Source organism: Thamnophis elegans, chromosome 13 (assembly GCF_009769535.1).
Source record: "Thamnophis elegans isolate rThaEle1 chromosome 13, rThaEle1.pri, whole genome shotgun sequence".
NCBI classification, from domain to species: Eukaryota; Metazoa; Chordata; class Lepidosauria; order Squamata; family Colubridae; genus Thamnophis; species Thamnophis elegans.
Window position 1 is genome coordinate 980,890 of NC_045553.1, and position 17,389 is coordinate 998,278.

Here is a 17,389-nt window from a genome sequence, read left to right on the forward strand (position 1 = left end):
TATCTATCTGTCTATGTGTCTGTCTGTCTATCTATCTATACATACATACATACATACATACATACATACATACATACATACATACATAACAAGCCTTTTCCCCTTTCTCTAATACAACAAATACCATTCCTTTGTAAAACAAGATCATCCTGAAATGTTTCCTCGTAGAGAGCAAGGACACTCCAAAGGGTCTACAAGGGCTGAGCTCTTTCTTGTCGTGGTTTCCTTCTAGAACACCAAAGTCCGGGCCAACTTTGGCTCCCATCAGTTTGCCTACGTCGAAGGGCAAGCGCACCGGAACGCCGCGGACCTCTGTATCGACCTGGCGGAGGAGATCAGTGCCAACTTCGAAGTGCTGCCTTTCGCCATGGCCTCCGACAGCGACAATGACGCCGGCACCAGCAGCGCCTCCGATCCTGGGCCTCACGGGCCTCCCTGTAGGATCGCAGCTGTGGCCACCGCTCAGCAACGTGAGGCTCCCCTGGGCCCGCTGTGTCTCCCGCCGCTCCCTCCCCTCCCTGGGAAAGTCAGAACAGCGCAAGGAGGACTTGCTTAGTTGGTAGCATTCTGGGGAAAGTCTGGAAAGAGTAGAAGGGTTGTCCCAACAGACATACCTGGGCTTTTATGAAAGGACGCGGCGTTGTTTCCTTCTGCTTCCACGCAAAATTTGAAGACAAGGTATCCCACTTTATCAATGAGTCATCAACATTATATCTAATACCTGCTAAGCAGCCTGACCAAAAAGTAGGACAGGACAGGATGGAATCGGAATAGAAACGGAAACAGAGACTGGAATTAGGGATAAGGATAGGATAGAAATGGGAATAATAGGATTAGGATTAGAACAGAACACGAAATAGGAATAGAACAGAATCCTTTATTGGCCAAAGGAGCTGAGGTGGCGCAGTGGTTAGGGTGCAGTACTGCAGGCCACTTCAGCTGACTGCTAGTTCTGCAGCTCGGCGGTTCAAATCTCACCAGCTCAGGGTTGACTCAGCCTTCCATCCTTCCGAGGTGGCTGAAATGAGGACCCGGATTGTTGTTGGGGGCGATATGCTGACTCTGTAAACCGCTTAGAGAGGGCTGTAAAGCACTGTGAAGTGATATATGTCTAAGTGCTATTGCCAGTTCCTTCCTTCCTTCCTTCCTTCCTTCCTTCCCTCCCTCCCTCCCTCCCTCCTTCCTTCCCTCCCTCCCTCCCTCCCTCCCTCCCTCCCTCCCTCCTTCCTTCCTTCCTTCCTTCCTTCCTAGTAGTTAGAATGCAGTATTATAGACTAACTCTGCCCACTGTTAGCAGTTTGAACCTCATCAGGCTCCAGGTTGACTCAGCCTTCCATCCTTCCGAGGTGGGTAAAATGAGGACCCGGATTGTTGTTGGGGGCAAGAGGCTGACTCTGTAAACTGCTTAGAGAGGGCTGAAAGCCCTATGAAGCGGTATATAAGTCTTAACTCCTATTGCTACTGCTAAATGTGATTGGGCGCACAAGGAATTTGTCTCGGGTGCAGAAGGTCTCAGTGTAAATACAAGCAAGAAGTGATAAATCGCGCTCATCATCATCAGATCGCAAGTTACAAAGACCAAGGCGGCCGTCTTAAGAGGCTCAAGGGATGGGTAACGGGGGGGAAGAGAAGCGCCCCTTGCTGAGCCTGTCCGCCCTCCCTCTCTTGATGCTCTGCCCGCCACTCTCTCTCTCTCTCTTTCCAGAGTACGACAGCGACTCCTCCTGCCATTACAAGACGGAGCGCAGCTACGAGAACTTCATCATCTCTGGCCCAGATCTTCACCCTCCGCCCATCGCGGACGACGAGAGCGACGATGACGACGACGACGATGTCCCCCGGGTGAGCAGAGGGAGCCGCCCCGTGCTGGAGCAGCCATGCGGTGGCTTTGGGGGTGAAGGAGAAGAAGGACCCCCCGTCCCGTCCCCGTGGCTGGGCAGCACTTCCGAGGCGGGGCAGGTGCCTTTCCCCCTCCTCCTCCTCCTCCTGCCCCCTCAGCAACCCCCGCCTTCCCCTGCAGGAGGACCACTACGCCCTGCTGGTGAAGGCCTGGGAGACCAAAGTCTTCCCCACCATTAGGAGGCGTTTCCGCAACGAAGCTGAGAGGAAATCCGGCCTGGATCAAATTAAGGGAGCTTTGCAGTTAGGTAAATGTAGAACATTTTCCCTTTGAACTTCGACCCCAGTCCCTTCCTCGGCTCCCCTGCTGCCCCTTCCTCCTTTCTCGTGGCGGTTCACGGAGTTTCACGAGAGGTTTCGGTGCGTCTGCTGGCAATTCTGGGCAGGGAGACCCTCCCCTCGCCCCCCCCCCCCCTCCATCCCTTACCCATCCTTGACCGGAGGCCAATCCAGAGGCTGGTTTGCCTTTCAGGGATGGTCGACATAGCGCGGCAGACCGTGGAGTTCCTCTACGAGGAAAATGGGGGCATCCCTCGCGACCTGTATCTCCCCACCATCGAGGACATCAAAGACGAGGCCAACAAGTTCACCATCGATAAAGTCCGGAAAGGTACGGCTGCCTGCTTACTGATTGGGAAGGGAAGGATCCAGCCCTCTCTGGCCACCTGGGGACTCACGGAGAGGGAGGAGTGGACCTTTGAGGTGGCAAGTTGTGATGCCATTAGCCTGCCCCACGCAAGGAAAACCCCAGCTCTCTTTATGTCCTGCAACCGTTCCTGGCTCCTCCCTCTCCTCCCCCGCCACAAAGGACGAATGAAGGAACAGCCAGAGCCCAGTGGGGGGGTGGGACCAGGTACACCTGGTAGACGGAAAGCTTAACAGGTGGGGAGAAGGAGGAGGAGCAGGAATCGGAGAGAAAAAATTTCCTAGTCGGGGGATGAGCGGAATGTGTGACTTCTGAGTAACTCCGCTGTAAGTTGTAAGTGTAAGTTGATTGTAGAATTCCTTGACACTCTCCCAAGACTTGGATGCCGGACCCCCGCCGTCAGAAACAAAGATTGTGCCAGAGGTCGAAGGGCTTTTTTATCTCTTGGGTCTGCCAGCCTTGAAGGCTTGATATGCCCATAGACCGGGGGTCACTAGTACTCGTGCCCGCCTGCATACCAAGGACCCAGCAGGGAGAGTTCCGAGGCCCTGGCGCTAAACCTCTCCTCCTCCTCCTCCTCCTCCTCCTTTCAGGTCTGACGGTCGTGACTCGCTGCCCAGAGAGCAACAATGTGGCCACCAACGCTGTGGCCACCGCCCTGCCCAAGTTTGCCATCCGCGGGATGCTGAAGACCTTCGGGCTGCACGGCGTGGTCCTGGATGTCGATTCGGCAAGTAGAGCGTCACCATGGAAGCCGGGAGGGAAGGTCGGGGCAGCTGGGATGACACTCCCGGGCCAAACGCCTTGGGCAACGGCGGACTTTGTCCTCCCCCCCAGGTGAACGAGCTGGTGCAGGTGGAGACGTACCTGCGGAGCGAGGGGGTCCTGGTCAGGTACTGGTACCCGATCGACATGCTGGAGCGGCCACCTTCGGGCTACAGGAGGACGGCCACCAACGGGCTGGTTTCCCTGGACAACTCCAACATCCAGATTCACAGGTGAGCGGAGGTGACGGCCGGCAGGAGGAGCCTTTGCTTCCAGGCCCAGCCGCTCCTAACCAAGGCTGACTGAATTGCAGGGAGTCCCCGACTTAACGACACTTCGCTTAGTGACCTTTCACAGTCATGACGGCACTAAAAATGGGACTTACGACCATTTCTCAGAGTTACAACCTTGGCAGCATCGTCATGGTCTCAGGAGCAAAATTCAGACTCTCGGCTGCTGCTTCATGTTTATTTATTTATTTTTTATAAATTTTTATTTTTATTACACAGACAACACATGCACACAACAATAAAAAACAACAACACATCATCGCATACAGCCTGTCGTTTGGTTACAGGTGTTTTAACATCCATATTCTCGAATAACATTTACCATCTCAGATTTTTCATCTAGTATAACTAAATGCCTCACTTTCATTGTACAGTATATGTTCAATTACGATTAGTATTATTTTTTTCCCCCAATAAATCATAGTTCCCTTACATTCTTGATTATCTATTTGGTAACAGTATACCTTTATATAATCCCCATGTGAAAGAAAAGATTTTTTTTTAACCAACCATTTATATTTATATATCACTATTTTCCATTATGCATAATTCCACCAATCAACTATCAGGTATGCTTATGTTCATTATTATCCTTGTACATCATGCATTCAAACAGAAATCTTATTCCTTCATTTTTCAACAAAATATTCTAAATAGTCGCTACATATATATACCAATTTTCAATTATTCCCTTATTAAAATTATTTATCAACCACAAGATATCATTGTAATATGTTCTTAAGGTTATACATCACCAATCCTCTATCAAGTATACATAAAATCGCTGTTATCTTTATCCTTTTTAAAGCAAGAAATTCTAAAGTATTCAATTCATAGATAGATCAGCTTTTCATTGTATCATCGTTAATCTATTTCACAGCATGATTGTGTTATCATTTAACTCCTTCAGTTAAAACACGAGTAAAACATTTTTCATTTCCAAGTTTTTCCCCCCAGCCACTGATAAAAAGAGTCCCATATCTTATAAAATTGCTCGTCCTCTTGTTCTCTTAATTTCAAGTGTCAATTTACTCATTTCAGCCCAGTCCATTATTTTCCGAATAACTTCTTCCTGTTTTGGTATTGTTTCATTTTTCCAGTTTTTTACAAATACAATTCTGGCTGCTGTTAACACTTTTACAATCAGATATTTTAAGTCTTTGTTATAGACCGCTGCTTCATATTTATGACGGTCGCGACATCCCAGGGTCACGAGATCCCCCCCCCCTATTTTTTTTTTAAAAAAAGACAAAATAAAATCCCTTTTTGAGACCTTTTCATGTTACTAACTTAACAACCGTGGCAAGTTAGGCCGTAAAACGGGTGGAACGTCACTTAAGAAAGGCCTTGAACCCCCTTCCATGTGTCCTTGGTCTCTTGCAGGGAACTCCTGCGCTGCGAAGCCATGCTGGCCTGCCTGTACTGCCGGATGGCCCTGCTCAACATCTTCGCCCCCAAAACGCCCCACCTGTTCACTCAGCTCTTCAGCGTGCGGGACATCACTCTGGAGCACCTGCAGCTGCTCTCCAACCAGCTCTTGGCACCGCCCCTCCCAGGTAGCCCCCCACCCAGCCCTCGGAGGGGGGAAGGGACTCTTCCGAGTCAGCGAAGGGGGCTCTGCGGATTTTCCCCATAATTACCGCGTGTCTCGGATTGTAAGACACACCCGACTATAAAACGCACCTAAATTTAGAAGAGGAAAAGAAACAAATAAAAGATTTTTGGCCTCTCTGAGCCTCATTTTTGGCCCTTTACGGGGGGAGGGGGGGCTTTTTTGCCACATTTTTTAGGGTTTTTTCAGTTTGGGCCAAAAAAGCCTCGAAAATGGGGCTGAAAAAACCCCCAAATCAGGTGAAAAAAGCCTCAAAAATGGGTCGAAAGAAGGCCTGAAAAGGGGTTGTGTGGAGGCCAAAAATGTCCCGCAGGTGGGCAGGGCTTTGGCAATATTCCATCTATAAGACGCACAGACATTTCCAGCCCCTTTTGGGAGACACAAAAGTGCGTCTTATAGTCCGAAAAATATGGGAAGAGGCTGTCCTCTGTCCTGTCTGCGCTGCGGGCGCCCACCCAGTTTGTTTCCGTAAGGGGGAAGTTGGTGACTGAGCGAGAAGCGAGTGGAAGGGGCCATTTTTCTCTTCTTCCCCCCCAGATGGCACCATCAGCTCCACGTCCATCCTCCTGGCCCAGTCCCTCCAGCACTCCATCCACTCCCAGAGCTGCTCGGCCACCGAGCTCTTCTACCAGGGCAACGCCCAGACGGTGCAGGAGTGGCTCACCATCGCCATCGCCCGCACCCTGCACCAGGGGGAGGAGAGCCTGCTCGAACTGACCAGGCAGGCCTGCTACTTCCTGCAGGCAAGTCGGAAGGGAAGCCGCCTGCCCCCAGCAGAAGCCTCGCCTGGCTTCCTCTCGGCCTGCCTGGTATCGTGGTTTTGGAAATCTCTGCTTTCTGGTTTCAGAACGCTCCGGACCAGTTCCCCTCCGAAGAGTTCCCCATCTCGGAATCCAAAGTCAACATGGACGTCCATTTTCCCGGGGCTGCCTTCGTCATCGTCTCCTGCAAGGAAAGCCAGTCCGGATTCCGTAAAGAGTAAGAGACCCTGGCGGAGAGCAAGGAATTGCGGCTGAGCCTCCCGGAATAGACCGACTCCTCCTCTTTCCCCAGCTGATCCCCTTCAACTGTGTAGGGATTCCAGGAAGGGGAGCTGGGCGCTGGCTGGCTAACCCGTCCTTGTCTTTTGCAGCTCGTCCCTCTACAAGGCCCCCTGGGCCCGGATCCTGCTCTACGGCCTGGGCCACAAGGTCAAGAAGAACGGGCAGCTGAACCTCATCGAGGCCGTGTGCTACCCTCGGGACGCTTCCCCGACCAACACGGGCCTGACGCCACCACCAACCACCAACCAGTATCCTTCGGTCATCATCTCCACCGACAAGGTCCACATCAAACTGGGTACGATTGGGAAGCAGATGCTTAGAATCACAGTTGCAAAGCTGGCCAGGAATTCTGGTTCTGACCCCTTAGAGTTGAGCCTGGTGCCTGGAGAGGCTCCTGGACGCAGCTGGAGCTCAGATGCCAAGTACCGTATTTTTGGAGTATAAGATGCACACACACCCCAAAAGAGCGTGAAAATGTTGGTGCATCTTATACACCGAATACAGCCATTTTTGGCCTGCCGAAGCCCCGCCCCCGCATCCCATTTTTCGCAAAAATGGGGGCGTTTTTGCCTGGCCCCAGCCCTGCTGAAGTCTGCAGAGTGCTCCTGGGGGCCGGGGAGGTCAAAACCCTTTTCTTCCCCCCTTATTTACCTCTTCGAAATTTTTGTGCGTCCTATACTCTGGTGCGTCTTATAGTCCGAAAAATACAGCAGTTCCCTGGGCTGAGATTTTTCAGTCGCGTTGTGGAGGAAGAGATGCCCTGTTCTTGGGCGGGAGGAAAGATGCCAGGAGCCAGTGTTTTACTTTTGGTGTGTGTCAGATATTTTGGCTCTGGGTAAGCCATCTTTTATGGAAATGACACGCGCAGAAGCCCCGTCCCGAGTCTAAATTCTGCCCATCGGCTCTTCTGCTTTTGTGGGTCTCCATTCCAGGCGTGTCCCCTCCTCCGGGTGCTGTGCTGGTCCTGCACTCCCTCCCGCTCGAGTTCCCTCTGGCCGTGGCCTTTGCAGAGCAGCTGCTTACCTGGAAGCAGGAGGAGGGCGAGGGGAGATCCGACGATGAGCCGGACGCCATCCCTGCCTCCGTCTTCCTGCAAGTGGTGGAAATTCTAGGTGAGAGAGAAGTGGCTGGTGATGCATCGGACAGCCAGGAGAGGTCGGGGAACGGGGTTTGGGGAGATATTGCGTCCCTTGAAAAATGAATGTGCAGAAATGGATAGAGACTCTATGGAAATGAAGGAGAGGGAAGAAGAACCAAGTATTATCAAATCTGGAATAGATGGGATTCCTGGCTTGAGAGCAAATGTAAAACTTAAAGTATAAATGGTAAAAGTATAATATAGAGAGTGTATTTAAATAAGGATATAAATTAGGATAGTGATATAGAGATAGAATTTTTTGTAAATAGGATTGTTACGAAAGATATGGATACCGATATGGAAAAGCTGTTATAAGTGTAAATTTGTGTTTTGTCTTTTAAATGCTGGAAAATTCAATCACTTTTTAAAAAAATTAAAAAGAGAAAAATGGCAGTGATGGAACGAGTCCATTGCTCTAAGCAAATGCCTCGTGCACGAGGCATTTGCAGCATGGAAGGTGCAGGTCCTGGGGGGGAAAAGGGATTGGCACCTGGCCAGTGTTGGCAGAGGGATCCACCAGCTGCTGTCCAAGGAATCTGCGTGATAAAAGAGTCCCAGAAGGCCCAGGGGTGGCCGTGGCCTCTTCCGCAACCCCCTTGGGGCTCCCGTGAAGTTCAAGGACTCGGCCACCTCTCAGGTGCTGGAGCTTAGCATAGTTGGGTTCCAGGTAAGAGCGGAATGGAAGCTTCCCAGTCCGGAGTCTCGCATAACGCCCATTTCAGGGATCAGGCTGATGCTGGGGAAAAGCTGGACATATATACATCAGATGGAAGAGGAAAATATGTACATACCATAACAGAAGGAGGGAAGGGAAAGAGGAGGAGAGGGGAAGAGAAGAAAGGAGAGGGAAGAGAAGAAAGGATAAAAGGGAGGAAGACATGGAGGGGAAGTAAGAGTGGGAGAGAAGGCAGGAAGGGGAGGAAGAGTGGGGGAGAGGAAGGGGAAGAAGGAAGGAGAGGAGGAAAGAAAAAAGAGAAGAAGGGAAGGTAGGAGAAAAGGAGAGGGAAGAAGTAAGGTTCTTGTAATATAAGGTGGATGGCAGGAAACCAAATCTCCATTAAGCTATTAAACCTGTAGAGGAAGAATGGAATTATAAATGTTAAAGGATAATATATAATATTAACAATACCTAGGAGAATGTCTACTTGTGAATGGACGGGTGAGACCAAAATTAAAAATATTTTTGCAAACAAAAAGCTGGATGTAGACATGGATGGCTGGAAGAGCTGCTGAAGGACGTCTCCCTCCAGCTGAAAGTCTCTTCTCCCCACCCCCCCGGCTCCCCTTCCAACCCTTGCAGGGAACTTCCTGTGGACCACCAGCATGGCCCCCTGCGTGAAGGAGCTGCTCTTCCACCTCCTGGCTGAGCTGCTGCGCAAAGTCCACCGCCTGGAGCAGCGCAAGAGCCCGGCCGGCCTCTCCTCCTCCATCGCCCTGCAGCTCAACCCCTGCCTGGCCATGCTGATGGCGCTGCAGTCGGAGCTGCACAAGCTCTACGACGAGGAGACCCAGAGCTGGGTCTCCGGGGGGAACGCCTGTGGCGGGGCTGGGGTGGGCGGAGCCGACCAAGGCAGGTTCTCCACCTACTTCCACGCCCTGATGGAGGCCTGCCTGGCGGTGGCCGAAGTGACGCTGCCGGTCAACATGGGCATCACCGCCAACGTCATGTCTTCCACCAGCGGCCCCAACCTGAGCGACTCCTCCTCCTCCTCCTCCTCCTCCCCCGGGCAGACCCCGCAGAGCCCCAGCCTTCTCTCCAAGAGGAAGAAGGTGAAGATGAAACGGGAGAAGGCCACGCCCTCGGGGAAGCGGTCTTCCTCCCGCGCGGCCGACACGGACCCGGCCCTGCTCAGCATGGGGGGCAGCAAGCCGGAGGACATGCTGTGGTTCCACCGGGCCCTCACCTTGCTCATCATCCTTCGGCACCTCACCAGGAAGGACCCCCAGGGGCTGGGGGTGACCAACGACGCGGTGGCGGATGCCTGCCAGGCCCTGGTGGGGGCGACGGCCCACAGCCGCCTGCTGGTGATTTCGGGCATCCCCACCCACCTGGAGGAAGGGGTGGTGCGGAGCGCCATCCGCAAGGCCTGCAACGCTCACGGCGGCGTCTTCAGAGACGAGATCTACATCCCGGTGCAGGAGGAGCAGCCCAAGAAGGCCAAGGACAAAGCGGAGGGCGGGGAGTGCCGGACCGAGCTGGAGAAGCCGGCGGTCTCCAGCAGCGTGGACAGCCTGGACATCAGCAGCTCCAGCAGCGTCACGCCGGCCATGAGCGTCAGCGCTTCCGCCTCCACCAGCCAGGCCTCGCTCTGCAGCTCGCAGGGCATCTCCCGGACGGTCAGCGACATCTCCGTGGACCAGTTCCAAGGCGGCCTGGAGGTGGCCGTCCCGCCCGGCTTGCTGGAGCCACACGGGGTCTCCAGCCAGGAGAGCTTGGACTTGTCGCTGTGCAGCACCGGGAGTCTGGGCAGCCTGGGGAGCCTCGGGGAGCAGCTGGACAACGGGGAGACGGCCTCGGCCTCCGACGTGGGCTCTCTCTACACCGTCACGTCCCTGGACAGCCAGACCGTCCTGTCCAGGCCCATCAAGGGCTTTGCGGTGGTGGAGGTAAGGGCCGTGGGGGGGGGGGAGCGGGGGAAGGGCAGCCCAGACAGAAAGCAGCCCTTCTGAAGTGGGAAGAACGGGCAGCGAGGAGCGGAGGGTGCCTTTTCTGCGGCTCTGGGGCCACTTTCCTCTCTCTGCATTGCAGGGGGAAGGGAGGAAGGGAAGGGAAGAAGGAAAGGAAGGGAGGAAGGAAAGGAAGAAAGGAACGTAGGGAGGAATGGAAGGAAAGAAGGAAGGGAGGAAGGGAAGGAATGAAGGGAAGGGATGGAGGAAGGAAAAGAAAGAAGGAAGGGAAGGAAGAAAAGGAAAGGAACGTAGGGAGGAATGGAAGGAAAGAAGGGAGGAAGGGAGGAATGGAAGAAGGAAAGGAAGGGAGGAAGGAAAGGGAAGGAAGAAAAGGAAAGAAGGAAAGGAAGAAAGGAACGTAGGGAGGAATGGAAGAAAAGGAAGGGAGGAAGGAGGGGAGGAAAGGAAGGAAGGGAAGGGAGGAAGGAAGGAAATGAAAGAAGGAAGGAAGAAAAGGAAAGAAGGAACGTAGGGAGGAATGGAAAGAAGGAAGGGGAACATCTGAGGACTTTGGGTGGGGGGTCCAAATCAAACATGGCGGCTATTTCAGACCGAAGAGCCAACGTCCCTGCTTGACTTGCCCAGCCGGTCTCCCAAATCGCCTCCCGCCTTGGTTTTCCTTCCACGCAGATCAGATCCCGGGCCAAGATCGAGAAGATCCGGGCCAGCTTGTTTAACAGCAGCGATCTGATTGGCTTGTCGGCCCTGGATGGAGAAGAGGAGCTGATGGAAATGTCCTCGGAGGAGATTCTGACCGTCTCGACCGTCAATCAGAGCCTGTTCGACACGCAAGGGAGCCCCGCCCTGGAGGACTACTTCAGCGACAAGACCCTCAAAGGTGGGCCTGTGCTGTCCTGTCCTCGGTGGGTTTCCTCCACCTTCACGGCTGCCTTGTGCCCACGGGGCATGCAGGAGGGGGGAGGACCAGCGAGTCGAAGATCTGGTGGGTTCCTGGAGTTCTCCAGCCCCAAAAGCTGGATCTGCTCCGGCCGGACGCTTCCGCAAAGGGGAACTCTGGTGCAAGCAAAGCCAAGACCCAACTTTCTTCCGGTGAGAGTTGAAACCCAGGTGGCTTCCGACGTCAGAGAGCGGGACATGCTTCCTGGTTGTGACGGGGGTGTTCCTCCCTCCCTCTCCAGGGGACAAGCTGGTGCCAGGAGCTCGCGAAGTCCTGACGGACATATTCAAAAGCTGCCTCCATTCCGAGCAAATGCTCAGCCTGCTGCCGGCGAAGCCCACCAAAGTGATGGAGATTTACCTGAGCAAAGAGCAGATCAACACCCAGGCGCCCGGCAACCTCCTGCACACCTTCTTCACCCACGTCCGCCCCCCAAAGAAGGCCCTGGAGGACCAGCTGACTCAGGTGGGCCTTCCGCCCGGCCCTTCGGAGGCGGCCTTGGCTCTGGCCTCCGTCCACCCGGAAGAGCTGCCCTTCCCGGGCTCCTCCCGGCCTAAAACGCTGCCCTTCTCCCCTTCCTCCCTCCCAAGATTCTCAGAAAATACGGGGTCCCCAAGCCGAAGTTCGACAAGAGCAAATACAGCAAGGGGGGCAAAGAGCAGCACCCAGTGAAGGTGGTCAGCACCAAGCGGCCGGCCACCAAACCTCCGGCCAAGGAGAAGGCTGTGCTGAACAGCGTCAGGTGAGACGCGTTGGCTTCCTGGAACACCCCCCACCTCCCCAGGAGGAAACGGGGCAACCCCACGAAGGCTCAATCTTAAATTCTGGACATTTGCAAACATGGTTCCCCTTCCTGAATTTAATATGCCTCTTGTCAACTCCCAGCATTGTCATAGTAAGAGAAGGGTGGTGGTGGGTGGAGTGCATTCCATGCATACTGTTGTCTGAAGTCGGAGCTCAGATTACTGCAGCAGGCTTGGGAGGCGTGCATCTCATAGGGAAATGTGATTTATGACACAGACTGAGGGGAGGGAAGGAACGGGTAAAGTTCAGCCATAAATCAAACAAAGTTTAGACCTGACTGTGGAAAGATCTTGCCTATGATGCTCCTAATAAATGCCTCCTGTCCTCCGGGGAACCGCCTGGGCGCTGTGACCCAAAGCACAAAACGTGGCGGTGTGTTGAGTTCCCCCCCCCCGAAGGGCCGTTGACCCAGACGCTGCTTCTTCCTCCTTCTCCTCCTCCTTTAGCAGGACCGCACTGAGCGAGAAGAAGCCCACGGTGAAGGCCAGGTCTCCGGAGAAGGGGAAGCCTGAGGAGAAGGACCCCGACAAGTCCCCCACCAAGAAGCAAGAGGGTAGAGCTTGACGCTGGGGAGGGGGCTCTGGGTTGGCCTAGGGGGGTCCGGGGACGGCCGCCTTCCGCAACTGCAGTCAGGTTGGCCAGTTGGCGGCAGCTGTGAGGCCCCCGTCCTGAGGGTCTTCCATCCAAAATGAGTAGAAGTCGTCCTTGAGTTGCATGTCTTCGGCATCTGAGGAAGCGCCTGTAACGGAGAAGGCAAACTCGGCCTTCCGGGGGGGGGGGGTTATCTCCTTCCCTGCAAATATCCCTGCTGACCGTTTCCTTCTCTTCCCTTCGGCCGACGCTTTCAGCTCCCGAAGAGAAGTATTTGACCCTGGAGGGGTTTCACAGATTCGTCATTGACCGAGCAAAGCAGGACATCCGGAGCGTCTGGCGAGCCATTCTCTCCTGCGGCTACGACCTCCATTTTGAAAGGTAGGGGGGACGCGCAGCTGTCGGGGTCACTTGCAGCCGCGTAGAGGGTGGTCTTCTTCCTCCGAGCCCTCTCCTCCTCCTCCTCCTCCTCTTTCCCCCAGGTGCTCCTGCCTCGACGCCAGGAACGCCCAGAAAGCCTGCCGCAAGTGGTCCTTGGAGATGGACGTGGCCCTCGTCCGGTACATCAACCGGCTGTGCCGCCACCTGGCCATAACCCCTGCACGGCTGCACCCCCACGAAGTGTACCTGGACTCCGCCGATGCTGCCGATCCCCAGGTCTCCTGCCTCTTGAGTACGTCCAGGACCCCCCCATTCCTCCTCATCCTCATCCATGGGGGGGATCACTCTCTTCCCTCCCCCCCCCGTTTTTCGGCAACTCCTGACCGCTCTGCTCTGTTGCAGACACCCCCATCGAAAGCCTCCGCCTGCGCTTCGCCTTGCTCCAGTCCCTTAACACCACCCTGGAGACCTTCTTCCTTCCGCTGGTGGAGCTCCGGCAGACCAAGGTGTACCCCAACAGCATCGCCGCCCTTCTGCAAGAGGCCAAAGGTCAGGGCTTGGCCGGATGAGGGGGTGGGTGGGGATAAAGCCGGTGGAGAACCCACTTGGTGGCTTTCTTATCAGGCTGTGCCTCAAGGCCAAATTTATAACGCTGGACAGGAGAATTAGATTAGTTTAATTTCATTTTAGTTGCCTTTAGACAGAGATGAAGTTTGGGTTTAGTTTTTACCCACCTGCTACGATGTGGATTCTGGAAAAGAAGCAGAGGATGGGAATATTCCCTTTTATGAAGGAAGCCAACGTTGCAAAACGGCAGAATAATTTTATGGAGGGGTCAAGGGAAGCAAATGAAAAATAACAAACTTCCTTTGCTTTCCGTTCTCTCCGGGTTGGCTAATCTACAGGCCCCCCAACACAGAATCCGAGGGGTCGAAATAGTCTCAGCCGTGCGGAGGGGGAAGGGTTGTCTGGGGGCAAACGGCTTGTGTCTTCCGGGTGGGGAGGGGGGTCCCTCCCGGAAGGACTCCGATCTTTGCTCTCTTCCTTCAGGGCTGATTTTTTACGACACGAAAGTGACGGTCTTGAACCGCGTGCTCAATGCCACAGTGCAGAGGACGGCTGACCATGCAGCCCCAGAGATCACCCTGGACCCCCTCGAAATAGTGGGAGGTGGGTACTTCAGGGGAAGCCCCCCCCTTCTGCTCTCTTTCTCCTGGGCCGGGTGGGGGTCGTCAGAACTTCCCAGCCGCCGACGGCCGTTCTCAACCAGCCTTCTCTTTCCGCTCTTCTCCCGCAGGAGAGATTCGCTCTTCAGAAAATTCCTACTTCTGCCAGGCCGCCCGGCAACTGGCTTGCATCCCGTCCTCGCAGCTCTGTGTGAAGTTGGCCAGTGGAGGAGACCCCACTTACGCCTTCAACATTCGCTTCACTGGCGAGGAGGTCCACGGCACAAGTAAGCCGCCGGCTGGGAGGTGGCTGGCTGCTCAAAATGTTGGGAGTAACTGCTGGAACGTTTCAACCGGGTTGTAAAAAAATGGCAGGTGGATAAGTTGAGTAGAGTTCTTCAGAAGGCTGAGGCTATGGATGGATGGATGGATGGATGGATGGATGGATGGATGGGATGGATGGATGGTCGGTCGGATGGATGGATGGTTAGATGGATGGAGGGATGGATGGATGGATGGTCGGTCGGTCAGATGGATGGATGGATGGATGGAGGGATGGATGGATGGATGGATGGATGGTCGATTGGATGTTTGTTTGTTTATTTGCTTGTTTGACCATTGGGGAAGGAATTATTGTACTCACCTCTTACTTCTTGATTCATCTTGGCCATTGGATAAAAAAAATCTGGCTAAAAAAACACGTTTTGTGACCAGTGTCATCCATGTGTCTTCCAGGTGGATCTTTCCGTCACTTTCTTTGGCAGGTCTGTAAGGAGCTCCAGAGTACGCTGCTGTCCCTCCTTTTGCTCTGTCCAAGCTCATCGGTCAACAAGAACAAGGTATGCCAGCGGGTGCCCAGGGCATCCAGAGGAGCCCTGTGGTTGATTGTGAAGCTGCGGCCCATTGGCATCAGTGGGGAGGCTCCTTGTAGCAGAGGAGCGTTGAGTGGTCTTGCCAACTAACCGAGCAAAGCACCGTTCCCCGGAAGAGCTGGGCTTCCAAACCCCTGCTGTTTTTTCCCATCCCCAGGGCAAATACATCTTGACCCCCAGCCCCATCAGCTATGGGGAGGAGCAGCTGCTGCACTTCTTCGGGCAGCTCCTGGGCATTGCCATTCGGGCTGATGTCCCCCTGCCTCTGGATCTCCTGCCCTCCTTCTGGAAGATCTTGGTGGGAGAACCACTGGAGCCAGATGTGGACCTCCAGGAGGCTGACGTTCTAACCTACAATTACGTCAAAAAATTTGAAAACGTGAGTCTCTCGTGCTGCCGTGTCCTCTTTCCCAGCCTTGATAGGGGGGGTTGTAAATAAAATTTAAATCCATGTAGGAGTCTTCTTGTGTTAACGACCCATTTAGCCAATCCACAGTCATAAACTGAAAGGCCTGTCCATCTTCAGGAGCAAAGCAGATAAGTAAATTAAAGGGCCCTTTTCGTTTCATTTTGGCTTAGCTGAACGATGAAACCGAGCTGGAGGCCCTGTGTGCGGAGATCGCCTCCCAGCACCTGCCCATGGAGAGCCCGGACAGCCCCAACAAGCCCAGCTGCAAGTTCACCTATGTAACTATGACCGGGGAAGAAGTGGAGCTGTGCGCCCGAGGCAGACACATCCCTGTGGTGTGAGTAGCCGCAGCCGGTGTCGACCCTGAAGCTGGCCTGACCAAGGCCGTTTTGAGGCTTCAGTCTTGCCACACTTGAGTCGAGGGATAGGGATAGCCGGGGGTTCGTAGCCAAAACAAAATCGTTTCCCCTGGGAACCAAGGACATTCTCACAGGTGGCCGGGAAGAGGAGGAGCGAAGTTACCAGGCAACCAGATGGCACCGTGATTGGACCATGTGACTGATGGTTTGGGGAAGGAGGGAAAACCTTTACTTTCAATTAGGTGAAAATGGAGGGGACCTTCAGAGTCGGGTTTCACCAGAACCATGCCAATAGGATATACCCAATAAAACCATTCTGTAGAGATCCCTATGGATGAGAAGGTGAATAGGAAAATATTAGAATGTGCGGAAATGAACAGACTAACGTTAGCCATTAAGGAGAAAGAGCAAACTGAATATTATACATAATAATAATGAATAATACACTTATATGATTTGATTTGATTTAATTTATTAGATTTATAGGCCGCCCAATCCCGAAAGACTCTGGGCGGCTTACACAGAACAAGAAAAGAAAAACAAACAAAAAATAAAAAAATAAATTAAATTAAATATGATTTGGGAAGTATTTTTACCAATGGTTGGAGAATAAAAAAGGAGTTTGGAAATGAAGACAGTTTAAAAATAAGTAGACAATACACTTAGAGATATAAATAAGATGGAAACTGTTAGTATGGGTATGATGAGAATAATGATGTTTATCGGTGTTGATATATTATTACTGGAAGATAGTAAGAAGAAAAACGGAGAGTTTTATAACGTTTAAATGCTCAATGCATTATAATACTAAGCTTAGGGAAATAATGTTAATATGGATGTGAAAGACGTGGCAAAAGAGGAACAATGTCGCACAGAGATGTTTGCACCCAGACGACACCCTGCGTAAGGAAAGATGGAGTGTTTATTTCTGCAATTGAAAAATAATAAAACTCTTTATAAAAGAGGGGGGGAAAACCCCGTTATTCTTTGAGGAATCTACCTGCCTAGGAGTTTTGCTGGCTATGGGTGCATTACTTGGAACCAGACATTAAACCGACTCTAAAGGTTCTCGTCCTGTCAGCCGAGGTCCCTTTGAAGCCCCTCTGAAGGCAGCCGAGTGCTGACGTGGCCCAGCCTTAAGAGTCTTGACACCCTTAGCCTCTCCTTCGCGGCTAAGCCTTGCAAGGCTCAGGAGGAGCCCCCTCCCTTTGAAGGAACCCGAAGGGGAGGGAGAAGGCCAAGCGTTACGCGGGAGACAAGCCGCACGGGGCTTCCCACCCCTGAACCCATCCTTCCTTCCTTCCCAGGTGGGAGAACAAGGACGTCTACGCCGCGGCCATTCGCAACCTGAGGCTTCACGAGCTGCAGACTGCTGAGTGCGTGATGGCCGTGCGGGCCGGCTTGGCCACCATCATCCCGCTGCAGATTTTGACCTTGCTGACCCCCCTGGAGTTGGAGCTGAGGACTTGTGGGCTCCCCTACATCAACCTGGAATTCCTCAAGGTAATTTGAGGGGAGCAGGGAGGGTCCAAGAAGACCTTTAAGGGCCCCAAGAAGACAGCAGCTGCTCATCCTCCTTTCCTGCCATCCGTCTTCCCTCACGGAAAGATTTTCGCAGGAGAGCCGAGACCGAAACAAGAGCCGGCTTAGATGTAGGCCACAGCGGAGAAAACTCACACTGAGGTTGAAACAGAAACAGAAAAGTGAGGCTTAGGAGCTCCAGGGTGGTCTTGAGGAGGGTCTCCAACCTTGGCGCCTTTGAGACTTGTGGGCTTCAACTCTGGGAGTCTCCAAGTGGCCAAGAGAGGAGACAGGGCCGGGTTCAGAGTGTTTCCCGGTCCCTTAA

The 17,389-nt window shown here is 53.3% G+C and overlaps 1 protein-coding gene across 5 annotated transcripts in view; it reads left to right on the forward strand.

Moving 5' to 3' along the window:
• Positions 1–17,389, forward strand: part of HECTD4 (HECT domain E3 ubiquitin protein ligase 4) — a 71,952-nt gene that overhangs the window by 50,497 nt on the left and 4,066 nt on the right. For 4 of the 5 annotated variants that reach the window (XM_032229166.1, XM_032229169.1, XM_032229168.1 and 1 more), the window contains exons 50-74: positions 233–470; positions 1,706–1,842; positions 2,021–2,147; positions 2,372–2,509; positions 3,139–3,275; positions 3,383–3,543; positions 4,984–5,156; positions 5,750–5,955; positions 6,060–6,190; positions 6,345–6,550; positions 7,188–7,367; positions 8,694–10,000; positions 10,694–10,901; positions 11,203–11,426; positions 11,552–11,703; positions 12,212–12,318; positions 12,614–12,737; positions 12,839–13,029; positions 13,140–13,286; positions 13,788–13,907; positions 14,035–14,190; positions 14,639–14,742; positions 14,933–15,154; positions 15,355–15,521; positions 16,851–17,046. In XM_032229166.1, coding sequence (XP_032085057.1) covers positions 233–470; positions 1,706–1,842; positions 2,021–2,147; positions 2,372–2,509; positions 3,139–3,275; positions 3,383–3,543; positions 4,984–5,156; positions 5,750–5,955; positions 6,060–6,190; positions 6,345–6,550; positions 7,188–7,367; positions 8,694–10,000; positions 10,694–10,901; positions 11,203–11,426; positions 11,552–11,703; positions 12,212–12,318; positions 12,614–12,737; positions 12,839–13,029; positions 13,140–13,286; positions 13,788–13,907; positions 14,035–14,190; positions 14,639–14,742; positions 14,933–15,154; positions 15,355–15,521; positions 16,851–17,046 — 5,259 coding nt within the window. The remainder of the gene's footprint in view (positions 1–232; positions 471–1,705; positions 1,843–2,020; positions 2,148–2,371; positions 2,510–3,138; positions 3,276–3,382; positions 3,544–4,983; positions 5,157–5,749; positions 5,956–6,059; positions 6,191–6,344; positions 6,551–7,187; positions 7,368–8,693; positions 10,001–10,693; positions 10,902–11,202; positions 11,427–11,551; positions 11,704–12,211; positions 12,319–12,613; positions 12,738–12,838; positions 13,030–13,139; positions 13,287–13,787; positions 13,908–14,034; positions 14,191–14,638; positions 14,743–14,932; positions 15,155–15,354; positions 15,522–16,850; positions 17,047–17,389) is intronic. The other variant, XM_032229167.1, reaches the window with a different exon arrangement.